Source organism: Pteropus medius, unplaced genomic scaffold (genome assembly GCF_902729225.1).
Source record: "Pteropus medius unplaced genomic scaffold, Ma_sr-lr_union100, whole genome shotgun sequence".
NCBI lineage: Eukaryota > Metazoa > Chordata > Mammalia > Chiroptera > Pteropodidae > Pteropus > Pteropus medius.
Window position 1 is genome coordinate 17,374,645 of NW_024354499.1, and position 14,086 is coordinate 17,388,730.

Consider the following 14,086-nt stretch of genomic DNA (forward strand, 5'->3'; position numbering starts at 1 on the left):
AATAAAAACTCTCAATTCTTACAATAAAATCCAAATTAGTGGCAGTAGCAAGCCCATAATAATTTCCTAAAATAAACCCAGCTACTAACATTATTTTAAACCTTTTCTGCTTGCTTCATTCTAATTCCCTAAACTAACTTCGGCATATAAACAAGAAGCTGCAAAATATACTTTTATTATCTTTTATTATTTTCACCTGTGGTATTACAGAATATCAGTGTGCAATAATTTGTTCTGATACCATCACTTGGTTGCTAAAAATTGCTCATAGTTTTACATACTCTGTTTGAAATGAACTACAGAAACAACAAAACTTTCTAAGATTAAAACTCTAACTCTATACTAAGTATGTGGTCTTAGATAAGAATTCATATTTATGAATCTCAATTTTCTACATGTTTATTGGAAATTTTAATAATTAAAATTGAACTAGCATAGGATTCAGAAGGTCTAAATGATCATAATAAAATATTTTTTCAATAAAAAATGTTAGAAATTAAGAAATTCTTACTTGATTTTAGAAAGTTTCTGTAGAATAATACTGAGCTTTTCTAGTACTTGAAGATCAAGCTTAGGAGTTCGAAGCAGCACAGAGCAAGTACGAAAAAATAAAGTGTTGCTACAGGCTTCCAGGAAAGGCTGTAAGGATTCTGCAAAACAAATCATCAATCAGTGCTTTACTGTTACGGAGTAGCTAACAAAGAAATTAAAAACAAAATAAAACCAGAACTATGTGGGGTATTTATAAATATTGATTGGATTTTCATTCTTTCTATACTTAACTTTGGAGCAAAAATATCATCATTTGAAAAAAATAAAATATCCACTGGCTCTCGTTGAACAATGCATATCAAAGATTATTTTCCCTAATATCAAACTTCTATTAGGCAGAATTAAGCAGAAATCCCATGTCTGAAAAAACAGGGACTCGTTATTTCAATAAGTTCATAACCATAAGCTGAGTTTTAATAATTAGCAATAAGAAATTTTGTTGGAGTAGTAAAATTTAAAAATCCTAAATGTAAGAATTTCATTTGAGTGTTAATGACAATTTACATAACCTCTGAATAGGGAATAACTTTTTAACCATAAAAGCAAAAAGGAAAAAAGACTCATAAAAGATTGAAAATTTTTACAAAATAAAAAATTTAAATGTCTATGTGAAAAATGTTTGTAAATTAGAAAGCAACAGTTCTAAAACAAAACAAAACAAAAGGGAAATGCCAAACTTGGGGGGGAGGGTCCCAATGTAATATATTTGCCAAAAGATTGATATTATTACTATAAAAAGAACTCATAAATCAATAAAAATAAGATGGACCTAATGTTTTTAGTAATGAACAGACAGCACAAACAACAGAATAAATACAGCCAAAATATTCAGCCTTAATAGGAATAAAATAAGTGGATGTGGCAAATTTGTATCAAAAGCCTTAAGAGTGTATAGCCTTTGATTCAGCAATTCTGCCTCTAACAATGTAACTGATGGTGATGTAGGCAAAGGCTTATGAATAAGGACCACAAGAAAATTCGTAACAGTGAAACTAAAAGCTCTGTTAAGGCTGTAATGTGTTGAACGAAACAATATAATAGTATAAAATAATAGTATACAAATGTTTTTTAAGGTGTAAATCACTATTATTAGTAATTAGGGAAGCTTGAACAGAAACAAAAATCACACAAAAATGTTAAATCATGGCCTTTCAAATAGTTAAATTCCCCTGTAAAGAGCCTCTATAAAAATCAGAAGCTCCCACAATGAATATACAGGACTTTATTTCAAATAGGTACGAAAGACATAAAAATATGATAGCTTTGCATTCTTCATTCTTTTGGAATCCATAAACACAGCCTGACAGACTACATGACAGTATCTTGATAGTGTACTGAATAAAATAAACTACAGCACATCCTCAATGAACTTTCATTCAAAGTTGTTTCATGTTAATGAGATGCTATAGGAGTTTCTCTCGTTTATATCAATTAGCCTGTAGTAAAAGTGGTTTCGTTATCCATTGTTTCACTTAAAGTCACAGAACCTATCAAAGATGATGTTAAATGAGTACTTACTGTATTAAATAATGAAATTAACCAAACCCCCTTCACCCCCCAAAAAATCGGAGAAATGTTTTGATAAAAGAACAAGAAAGGTGGTATATGCTAGCAATGGAACACTAGAGACAATGACTGTGTGTCCTTTGCATGTTACTAAGTGGTAAAAGTAGGAGAAAATATATTATTTTTCCAAAAATATTATTTTCCAAACATTAATCCAGGTATGGTCTAAACTTAGTTCGGCAAGTCATACATATGTGTACATGACTGTGTGTATGCATATATCTCAACCTCAGTTACAAAGAATCTTAAAGAATGAAAATTTAATTATATAAATGTCTAATCACTATTCCTCACACCTGAAAATAACAAAATATTGAATTCCAATGGTAATTTAAAATATTTTTTAGAAGAATGAAAATTTAGGTTACAACTGAAAATAGCTTCATTAGACAATTGTATACAGTTTTCTTATTTTAGGTCCTCAGATGTGATTCATGTCATGTCAATTCTAAACAAAAAAGTTAACTAGTACATGGCTAACAGAATGGAAACCAAAGGGTGAAGAACAATAATAAGTCATTACAAGAAAGACCACGAAAAGCTCTTAACATATGTACAATCTATAATGTTGATATTTTCAATTTAAAGGTCTAAAATCCAAAAAAAAAAGTTATGATGGTTGTTTGTTTATTGCCAAAGCATGAAATAGGGTATATCTTCCTTTATTTTACTATACTTTATATGTAAATCCAGTTTTGGCATGAACAAAACACACACATTTAAGAGTTATTACAAAAAACTCCAAGTCAACAATGCCAAACAAAGTGAACTTCTTTTATGACCACTAATGGAAAAAAGCCAAAACCATTAAAAGACTTTAATATATCAGTATATTTAACAAGTGAAGCTTATAAAAGTGCTTTTAGAAGTAAAAGAGGTTCACTGACTTGACTTCCAATCTTTTAAACCTGTGAGACAGACAAGAAATAGAGGAGAAAAGAAATTCTGGGATCCTCATATGCATTAGGTTAAATATAAACATTGTAGTTTTAGCATTTTTTTCAATATTACAATATTAAAATTAATTATATTTTTACAGCTTAGAAGAATTTTAATTTGAATAAACATGGCTAGTACAAGAGAGGAAAAAAAATTTGAGAGCTGAATAGACTAGGTAATTCCTCTTCTAAAATTCATGTAACACTGGATAAATTACCTAGCATGTCTTCACTGATTTCCACATTAAAATGGAGAAATAAAAATGCTTGACAGAATTCCTCTTCCTGAAAAGCTAGTGTTTGGATTAAAAATTGTAAAACAAACAAACAGCAAAACAAAAACAAAAAACACATCACCTACAACAACCAAACACAAACAAAGAAACAGAAAAGGGCAGAAGTCTATACCACGAACCTTAAAAACTGGTGGCAAATGGCATAGGATAGAAACCATAAAATTCTAGAGTGGAGAAGAATTAGTGTGGCCATTAGTGCTAAGCCTACCTTAGCAACCTTTCTTCCTTGAGAAACATTGGAGAAGTTAACAAAATCTTGGAAATTCTCACTAATACCCCCAAACCTGACGAGGGCAAACTAACCAGTTATTGTTACCTTTTCATTCTTCTGACTGTAAAATAGAGACAGAGGTTGCCAGGAAGTAATTTGAAAATAATTTTCCAGAGTACACAGTGCACTGGGGAGCCAGTGTGAAGCCAAAAGAATTTCTCCATACTCACACCTCCTACACTCCGAAATAGGCGACATTTTAGCAAAATCTCAGAAACGAGAACACAGTGCTGAGAGTCTAACAAAGCATGTCAATCACTACACCCATTGGCTGAAGATAAAACACATATATTAAGAAAAAAGGCTTTCAAATTGTAGCTCTAAATGGAGAAAAAACTGGACATGGATATGGTTGTAAGAAGAGAGTGCAGAAGTCCCTCACCTCTTCTGAGAGGTGAGAACATAAAGAGAATTTGGACAAAGAGGCCCAAAAGGAAGAACAAGTAATTAGAAGCAGCATGGCTATTTGGTGTACACATTATAGCAAATGATCAGCCAATCAAGAAAGGAATACAGCATGCACAAGACAGAGTAAAATGTGAAAACAACATAACTCAAAGAACAGAACGAGGTCTTCCCAAACTGTTCTGAGGTCTAGATTAACCTAATAAGAACGTGGCTAGTCAATAAATAGAAAATATGATAAACAACAGGAACTGAAAGAGAGAATATCAAAACACCACCATTAAAAAAACTACCAAATTTTGAAATATCAAGAAACTGAAATAATATAGTTGAAAATTAGATTGCTATCATAAAAATCTGAGATAATCAGAAAAAATGCAATCAAAATAAGGGGAAAAGACTAGATAGACAAAAAGCCCAGATATGCAAGACCATCAAAAAAGATCCAAAATGAGGTTAACCAGTATTCTTAATATATATAAAAGAAAAATATTACAAGAAAGAGATCGACAGTAATACAGTCATAGTAGGAGACTTTAACATCCCCACTGACATTAATGGACAGACCTTCTAGATCAGATGGATTTAACAGATTATTTTTAGAGAATTTCACCCCAAAGCAGCAGAATGTACATTCTTTTCAAGTGTACATGAAACATTTTCTAAGACAGACAACATTTTAGGTCACAAAACAAGTCTCAATAAATTTAAGAAGACTGAAATCATACCAAGCATCATCTCTGACCACAATGGTATGAAACCAGAAATCGATTACAAGAAAAAAACCTGGAAAACACACAGACACATGGAGGCTAAATAACATGCTACTAAACAATGAATGGATTAATGATGAGATCAAAGAAGAAATCAAAAGACACCTTGAGACAAATGAAAATGAAAATACAATAATCTTAAATTTGGACACAGTGAAAGAAGTCCTAAGAGGGAAATTCATAGCAATACAGACCAATCTCAAGAAACAAGAAAAATCTCGAATAACCACCTAGCTTTATGCCTAAAGGAACTAGAAAAAGAACAGTAAACGAAGGCCAAAGAGAGTAGAAGGAAGAAAATAATAAAAATCAGAGCAGAGATTAGTGAAATAGCCTAAAAAAACAATATAAAAGATCAATAAAACCAATAGCTAGTTCTTTAAAAAAAATAATAAATTGATAAACCTTTAACTAGACTCATCAAGGAAAAAAAGAAAGAATCCAAATAAAATCAGAAAGGAGAGAAGTGACAACTGACTCCACAAATATACAAAGGATTATAAAAAATACTACAACCAATTATATGCCAACAAATTGGACAATCTGGAAGAAATATCTACCTTCCTAGAAATATAACAATATTTCAAGGCTGAATCAAGAAGAAACAGAAAATCTTAACTGATCCATTTCTACCAATGAAATTGAATCAGTAATCAAAAAACTCCCCATAAACAAAAGTCCTTGACCAGATGGATTCACAGGTGAATTTTACCAAACATTCAAAGAATTAACACCTATTCTTCTCAAACGATTCCCAAAAACTGAAGAGGAGGAAAGGCTCCCAACTTCATTTTATGAGGCCACCATTACCCTGATACAAAACCAGACAAAGATATTACAAAAAAATAAAATTACAGGCCAATATCCCTGATGAACATAGACGCAAAATTCCTCAACAAAATATTAGCAAACCAAATTCAGCAAGATAGTTAAAAGATCATACACCATAATCAAGTTGGATTTGTTGCTGGGATGCAAGGTTGATTCAAATCCATTAATGTGATATACCACATTAACAAATCGAAAGGTACAACTATGATCATATCAACAGATGCAGAAAAAGCACTTGACAAAATCCAGCATACATTTATGATAAAAACTCTCAGCAAAGTGAGAATAGAGGAAACATACCTGGACATAATAAAGGCCATTATACTCAGTGGAGAAAAGCTTAATGTGTTTTCCTTAAGATCAGGGAATGAGACATGGATATTCTCTTTTACCACTTCTATTCAACATAGTATTGGAAATCCTACCCACAGCAATCAGACAAAAAAAAAAAAAAAAAAGAAATAAAAGGCATCCAAATTGGAAAGGAAGAAGTAAAACTGTCATTATTTGCAGATCCTATATATCTAGGTTTGTGTAAGTGCACTCTATGATGTTCACACAATGATGAAATCTTCCAACAACAGGAAAGGCAGCTGTTTTTTCAAATGTCAATTTTTAGCAAAATATTACAAGGCATACAAAGAAAATTTCAATTCATTTATTGTATTGTTCAGCTCCAGAATTTAATTCTTTTTTATAATTTCTCTTTGTTGAAATTCTCATCTTGTTCATATATTGTTCTTTTAGTTCTTTGTGTTTTCCTTTAGTTCTCTGAGCATATTTAAGACAGATGCTTTAAAGACTTTCTCAAATAAATCTAATGCATGTTTCTTCGAGGACATTTTCTCAAGATTTAAAATAACAGAGAGAAACACAAGGGCAAAGAAACAATGGATACACTGAGCTACCAGTAAACAAGAGATAAAATGGCTTAGGAAAACCTATTTCAATAATCACCCTAAATGTAAATGGACCAAACTCACCAATAAACAGGGACAGAGTAGCTGAGTGGATCAAAAAACCCCAACCATATGCTGCCTTCAAGAGACACATATCAGCTGCAAGGACAAAAACAGACTCAAAGTGAAAGAGTAGAAAACGATACTCCAAGCAAATGGCATCCAGAGAAAAGTGGGTGCAGCCATACTTGTATCTGACGAAATAGACTTCAAGATAAAAAAGGCAATGAGATAATGATGGATACTTCATAATGATAAAGGGGACCATACTTAGCCATTAGAAAAAATGAAATACTGCCATTTGGGACAACATGGATGGATCTTGAGATTATCATGCTAATTTAAGTAAGTCAGATAGAAAAAGTTGAGCACCATATGATTTCACTCATATGTGGGATATAAAACTGAAACAACAAACGAACATGTAAGACAAGCAGAGACTCATGGATATGGGCATTTGGATTAGTGCTTACCAGAGGTAGGGAGGAGGGGGGAGGTAAACTGGGTCATATATTTGGTGACAGAAGGATATTTAACTTTGGGTAGTGAACACACAATGCAATATACATATAACATATTATTGAATTGTACAATTAAAATCTATGTGATTTTATGAACCAATATCATTCTGATAATTTTAATTAAAAAAAACGTACTGTCAGCAATCCAGTATATTCTTTGCTAATTATTATGTTTGCATATGTTAGCCATCAGCCTGCTGATAACTGACTAGAATACTTTATGCAGTTTACATGCTAAGAATCCAAGTTTGTATTTTTCAGGTAGCAGCTAATTAATCTACTCAGAATTCTAAGGAAAGATGGTAAATAGAATAAAATTATTTGAAAAGTAGATTATCCCCAAGTCTCAGATATAAATATTAATATGCTATTACATGGGACAAAATGTATGATTTTTAGACAGTAAGGCTTTTATTTTTAGTACTGATAGTTTGAAAGTTGTAACCTGGCAACATTTAATATCAACCAAAAAACCTCAGCTGCCCATCCATCAAACTGAATAAAGGTCAATAAAAATTTAAAAAGGAAAAAAAGCACAGTAAGAGGAATATGTATATTCCTCTCTTTAGTATTTTTTTCAATTCTACCTTCCTTCCTTTCTGGAACAGGCAGGGTGTGAAATGGACTCGAGATTAGCTATTTCTGAAAGATGATGAATAGGAGTTTGCCAGAGGCTTGAGATAGGAAAGTGCTAGTCTAGGGACAAAGGCTCCCTTCAGCGCAGGATAATCCATATTCATAACCAATAATTCTCAAAACAAAGTTCCTAATCTGCGCTTTTCCTAGTTTCAAATCCTTATTCTTCCCTCTTCTTTTACATTCCTGAGAGAATTTCAAACTTCCCCACCTTTCCTTTCTTTCTTTTTTAATCCCTGAAACACGTGAGTGCTGCTACTATTTTCTGCTCTGGAATCTCTTAGTTTTGGGGCCCTGACTTCTTTTGGAAGCTTCTCCCTTCTCTCTACCTTTTATTTTTCTAAAAGACTTAATTATTCCTCATCATTGCCCTGGCACTAACCAGGTGACATTAAACAAGTCACTTAATTTCTCAAAACCCCAGGTGCCCCATCTATCTATACATAAAATTAAGTAGATGAACTAGAGGAGTTCTCAACCCAGTGACTCATGTCATCTTTTTATAATAAATATTTTATAACTCCCCTTTATTATTCGGAAGGTATCCATAAGTAAATAACCTACTTACACACATATTTTTAATCTATATAATGCCTTATATATAATAAAAGAAAAAATAAAAATTAATTTTATAATAAAGTAATATTATTCAGTGAACATGTCAATGCTTAAAACTGCACTGTAAAACATAATGGTCAGATGCTTACATCTGTACACAGAATCACCATGTATGCAACAAGAATACGTGCAAACTGATACTGACAGAACTCTCAAATTCACAAGGAGAAAAAAGAATAGTGTGCAGACAGGAATAATGCTCCCCCACTCCAAGAATTTGACATCCTAATCACTGGTGCCTTAATATGGTGAATGTTATCTTACATGACAATGGTTTCACAGATGTAATTAAGTTAAAAATCTTAAAATGGGGAGATTATCCTTGATCATCCAGGTGGGCCTCAGTGCAATCACAAGTGTCTTTATCAAAGGGAGGCAGAGATTTCAGACAGAATAGAAAAAAATAATGTCTTAACCATGTGTTTCTGATGCTTTGACATCTAGGGCCTTGCTGATCTTGGAGGGACTGCCCCTCCCAGAGTTAGCTAATTCCTAGAGATAATGACTTGACAGTGAGTGCATCTTTCATATGCAAACTAACCAATCCAGACACCCCCCCCCTCCCCCCCTCCCTTTGGAGCTTTCACACTTCTGGCCACAATTCACCTGCCCTAATTACTCCAGAGCCAGGTATCAGAAAACAGCTCTAAGCTCCAGAACTTGCTGAAAGTATTCAAATATCACCCTTGCCAACACTTTCCTATGGAAGCCACAATATAGATTCCTGTCCAGTTTCCCCTTTTCCCTGGTGCTTCCCCATGTGGCCACCTATGACATGATATGCCCCTTTCTTTTAAAAACTGCAAGTATAAAAACTTTTCAAAGGTAGTCATCACTTGATCTGTTGGCCTCACTATACTTGAATAATGAAACTTACATTTTAAAACACATGTGATCAGAGCTTAGGGTGATATAGCTACAAGCTAAGGAATGTCTGCAAGTACAAAAAGCTGGAACAGGCAAGGAACAGATTGTCTCCTAGAGGAAGCACAGCCCTACCAATACCCTGATTTTGGCCCAGTGAAACTAATGTCAGGTTTCTGGCTTCTGGAACTATAAGAGAATATATTTCTATTGTTTAAAGCACCGGGTTTGTGGTTAATTTGTTACAGAAGCCATAAGAAACTAATACAAATAGCAAATATGTCCATATTACAGGAAAGCGAGTGGAAAAAAAGAAAAAAGAAGAAACATGTTTGTTAATAACAGACATAAAGTAAAAGGGAAATAAATAAAATTGAGTACTTCAAGTGTTACAGTAAATGTGAATGCTAACATTCAGTCTAGAATTTTGCATGGGTGAGATCAGTTTATTATTTTCCTTTGTTATGCAAACAAACAAAATCAGCAGTACATGAAAAATGTCCCATGATGAAATACAGTTTATTTCAGAAATCTACATAGTATAATGTCACCATCATAATTCGTTACATTAACCACATAATCTTTTTTAGATATATCAACTCTATAGATGTTAAAAATGCATGTGACAAAAGTTGACATACACTCTTAAAAAATATTTTAAAGAATTGATGGATACTTCCTTAAAATAATAGGATATGTCTATCTCTACCCATGCCAATAACATTATGTTCAATGGGAAAACACTAAAAGCATTCTTATTAAAATAAAAACTAAGATGAAAATGTTTACTATCATTGCTATTATTTAGCATTGTGCTGGATGTGTCACCCAGATCAATGAGCCAAGAAGATATAAAATTATAAAAACTGTTAAGGAAAAAACAAAACTATTATTTACAGATAATATGACTGTGTATCTGGAAGACCTAAGAGAATAAAATAGAAAACCATTACAATGAGAGAATGGAGAAAAACTTTACTGCCAAAGAAGACTTTCCAAACAAAAAGGAAAAGAGATTATTGAGTAAAGGGTGTTAGATCAAGTAGGTAGCATCTAAAAAAGTAGTTTAATCCATAGTGCATACCTTTCAACAAGGTAAATTGAAAATGAATTAGAGATCTCTGTGTGTCAAGTAAGCATCAGAGAGAAAAATAAAGTAGAGTAAGAGTGATAAGGAAAGTGGATGGTCAGTTAAATAGGATGGTCAAAGAAAAACTTTCTGAAGAAGTGATACTGGAGCAAGGACCCAAAGAAAGGGAGGGAGCAATTCTTGCCAGTATCTGGGAGAAAAGTACTACAGGTAGAAGGAGCAAGTGCAAAGACCATGAGGCAGGAGCAAGCTTGAGAGAATGGAGAAAAACTGTTGGTGAGAGTGTAGAATGGGAAGGGAAAAAGAGAGCCAGAGTTCAGACCTTATAGGGCCTTGTGGGCCATTTCTAGAACTTTGCCTTTTACTCTGAGATAGGAAGCCACTGGGGAAGTTATAACTGGGGGACTGATGTACAATTTGGTGAAGGTGTTGAGGATACAGTAGGAAAACTGGCAAAGAGGGAAGCAAAGAAACCAGTGAGAGACTCCTGAAATAATTCAGCCCAGATATGGCAGTTTGACCTCAAATAGTAGTAACGATCATAAAAGTACCAGGAAAAAAGCAAAGATATAAAACAATTCCATTTTAATCTCAGAACACAGAAGGCTTTGCCAAAATCTATATAAGAAAAAAAAAACAGAAAATCTGGCATGATTAATCTAGACTCAAAAGAAGATATATTGAGAGAGCCGAGGTTCAAAATGATGTAGGAAGATACTGAACTCACTTCCTCCCACAGACACGACAAATCTACAATTACAAATGAAATCATTTTCTCTAAAAGAGACCTGAAAACTGGATGAAGAGAGCCTCCACAACAAAGGATAAAAGGACAGCATTAAGTCAGGAAGTAGAGGCAAATAAAAACCCTACCTCAGGTGCAAAGATCTACAATTGGGAGAGATCCCAAAATATGAAATTTTCTCCTGAGAAGTGAGAGACTTGTGCGCCATACCAGGTACCCCAACCCTTAGAACCTGCACAGGAGAGACAAGCCCCTCAAATGCCTGGCTTTGAAAACCAACAAAGATTACATTCAGAAAAACCACAGAACTATAAGGAATAAAGACCCTGCTCTTAAAGGGCTCACACACAGACTCACTCACCCCAAGAACCAAAGCAAAAACGCCAACTTGAAAAGTTCATAGACCTTATGTGAAGGAAACATCTCCCACTTACTAATCTTAAAGTGCCTGTTTGCCAGAAAGGCAGGAAACTGCTGGAATGCTCTCCAGAGACAGACTCTGGCAGGCACCATTTTTGTGATCTCATTCTACATTGCTAATGATGGCTCTGATGAGTACCATTCTGGAACTCTTCCAAACCTGCTAGAGCCTATGGGAGTACCCCACTGAGAACCCTGCCCTACCCCACACTGCAGCAGAGCATGACAACTGGGCTGGGCAAGAGCCCCAAACATGCCTGCACCTCAGTCACAACCCCTCTAGAACAGGCAGGCACATGCAGCCCACACAAGGGATGCTCCTTGAGCATCTCGCCATGGTGGCTAGTGAGGATTGCACTTTGGGGCCTCATATGACATTTATTACATAAGGCTGCTACATCAAGACTGGGAGAGACAATAAATTTGCCTAACACATAAATACAGAGTCAGGCAAAATGTAGAGACAAAGAATACGTTCCACATGAAAGAACAGAATAGATCCTCAGAAAAAGACATTAATAAGATGAACATAAGCAATCTGACTGATAGTTCAAAGTAACGGTTATAAAAGAAGAATAGATGAACTCAATGAGATCTTCAACAAATAGAAAATATAAGAGAGTTCCAAACAGAAAGCACAGAGCTGAAGAATTACTAAACTGAAAAATACAATAGAGAAGTTCAAAAGCAGACTGGATGAAGCCGAATTACAGATCAATGAGGTGGTGGATCAAACAATGAAACTCAGACAGGACAGCAAAAAGAAAAAAGAATTTAAAAAAAGTGAATATACCTTAAGAGACCATTGGAATTAACACTAAGCAGAATAACATTTGCATTGTAGGGTTCCCAGAGGGAGAAGAAAGTGCCAGAAAACTTATTTAAAGAAATAATGACTGAAAACTTCTCTTACCTAAGGAAGGAAACAGACATACAGGGCCAGGAAGTCCAAAGAGTTCCAAATAAGATGAATTCAAAGAGACCCACACCAAGACACATGATAATTAAAATGGTAACAATTAAAGAGAGTATGTTAAAAGCAGCAAGAAAAAAATAACTTCTTATATACAAGGGAAACCCCATAAGGTATCGGTAAAAATTTCAGCAGAAATTTTAAAAACCAGAAGAAAGTGGCATTATATATACAAAATACTAGAAGGAGAAAACTTCCAACCAAGAATTCTCTACCCAGCAATGTTATTCAGAAAGGAAAGATTAAGAGTTTTTCAGATAAGCAAACCTAAAGGATTTCATCACCACTAAAGGGGCCTTATAAGAAAGGTTAAAGAGACTTCTTTAAGCTGGAGAGAAATGGCACTAATTAATAACAAGAAAACATATGAACATAAAAATCTCACTGGAAAAGGTAAACATATAGTGAAGGTAGGGGATCAATTACTTATAAAGCAAGTATAAAGGTTAGAAGACAAAAGTAGTAAAATTAACTGAAACTACAATAATTAGTTTGTGATACATAAAATGAAAAGAGGGAAAAGTGACATCAAAAATATAAAACAAGAGTAGGAGAGTTAAAGTGTAAAATTTTGTAATGTGTTCAAATTTAAGCTGTTACCAAATTAAAACAGATTGTTACATACATAGAATGTGATAAGTGAACCTCACAAAGCAAAAATTTAATGTTAAATACACAAAAGATAATGAAAAAGGAATCTAAATACAACACTAAAGAAAGCCATCAAACCACAAGAGAAGAAAAAGAAGCAGAAAGGACAGAGAGGAACTATGAATACAGCCAGAAAACAATTAACAAAATGATAATACGTATGTACCCATCGATAATTATTTTTAAATGTAAATGGACTAAAATCTCCAATCAGAAGTCAAAGAGTGGCTGAATGGATTAAAAAAACACAATTCATCTATATGCTGCCTACAAGAGCCTTGCTTGAGAAGGACACACACAGACTGTAAATGAAGAGATAGAGAAAAATATTCCATACAGCTGTACTCATACCAGGCAAAATAGTCTTTAAAACAATGCCTGTAATAAAAGATATAGAAGGGCATTACATAATGATAAAAGGGGCAAGCCAGCAAGAAGATATAACATTTATAAATATATACTGCACCAAATACAGGAACATCAAAATATATAATACAGATATTAACAAAACTAAAGAGAGAAATTAGCAGCAATAAAATGATACTAGGGGACTGTAACATCCCACTTATATCAATGGATAGATAATCCAGACAGAAATAAATAAGGAACCACTGACCTTAAACTACTAGGTTAAGATTATTAAGGTCAGTTAGACTTAATAGACATACGAAGAATATTCCATCCAATGTAGCCATCCAAAGCAGCAGAATACACATTCTTCTCAAGTGCATACCAAACGTTCTCCAGAATAGATCACATGCTAGGCCACAAAACAAGTCTCAATAAATTCAAAAAGACTGAAATTATATCAAACATCTTCTGCAACCACAATGGTATGAAACTAGATATTAATAACAAAAAGAAAACTGGAAAACCCACAACAATGAGAGATTAAACAATACGTTACTGAAAAGCCAATGGGTCATCAAAGAAATCAAAGAAGATATCAAAGAATACCCAGAGACAAGTGAAAACAG

The 14,086-nt window shown here is 33.7% G+C and overlaps 1 protein-coding gene across 3 annotated transcripts in view; it reads right to left on the reverse strand.

The window, feature by feature from the left end:
• Positions 1-14,086, reverse strand: part of CCDC138 (coiled-coil domain containing 138) — a 110,788-nt gene that overhangs the window by 34,192 nt on the left and 62,510 nt on the right. For 2 of the 3 annotated variants that reach the window (XM_039852635.1, XM_039852634.1), the window contains exon 14: positions 512-650. The exons of the other annotated variant lie outside the window; for it this stretch is intronic. In XM_039852635.1, coding sequence (XP_039708569.1) covers positions 512-650 — 139 coding nt within the window. The remainder of the gene's footprint in view (positions 1-511; positions 651-14,086) is intronic. 3 annotated transcript variants of the gene reach the window in all.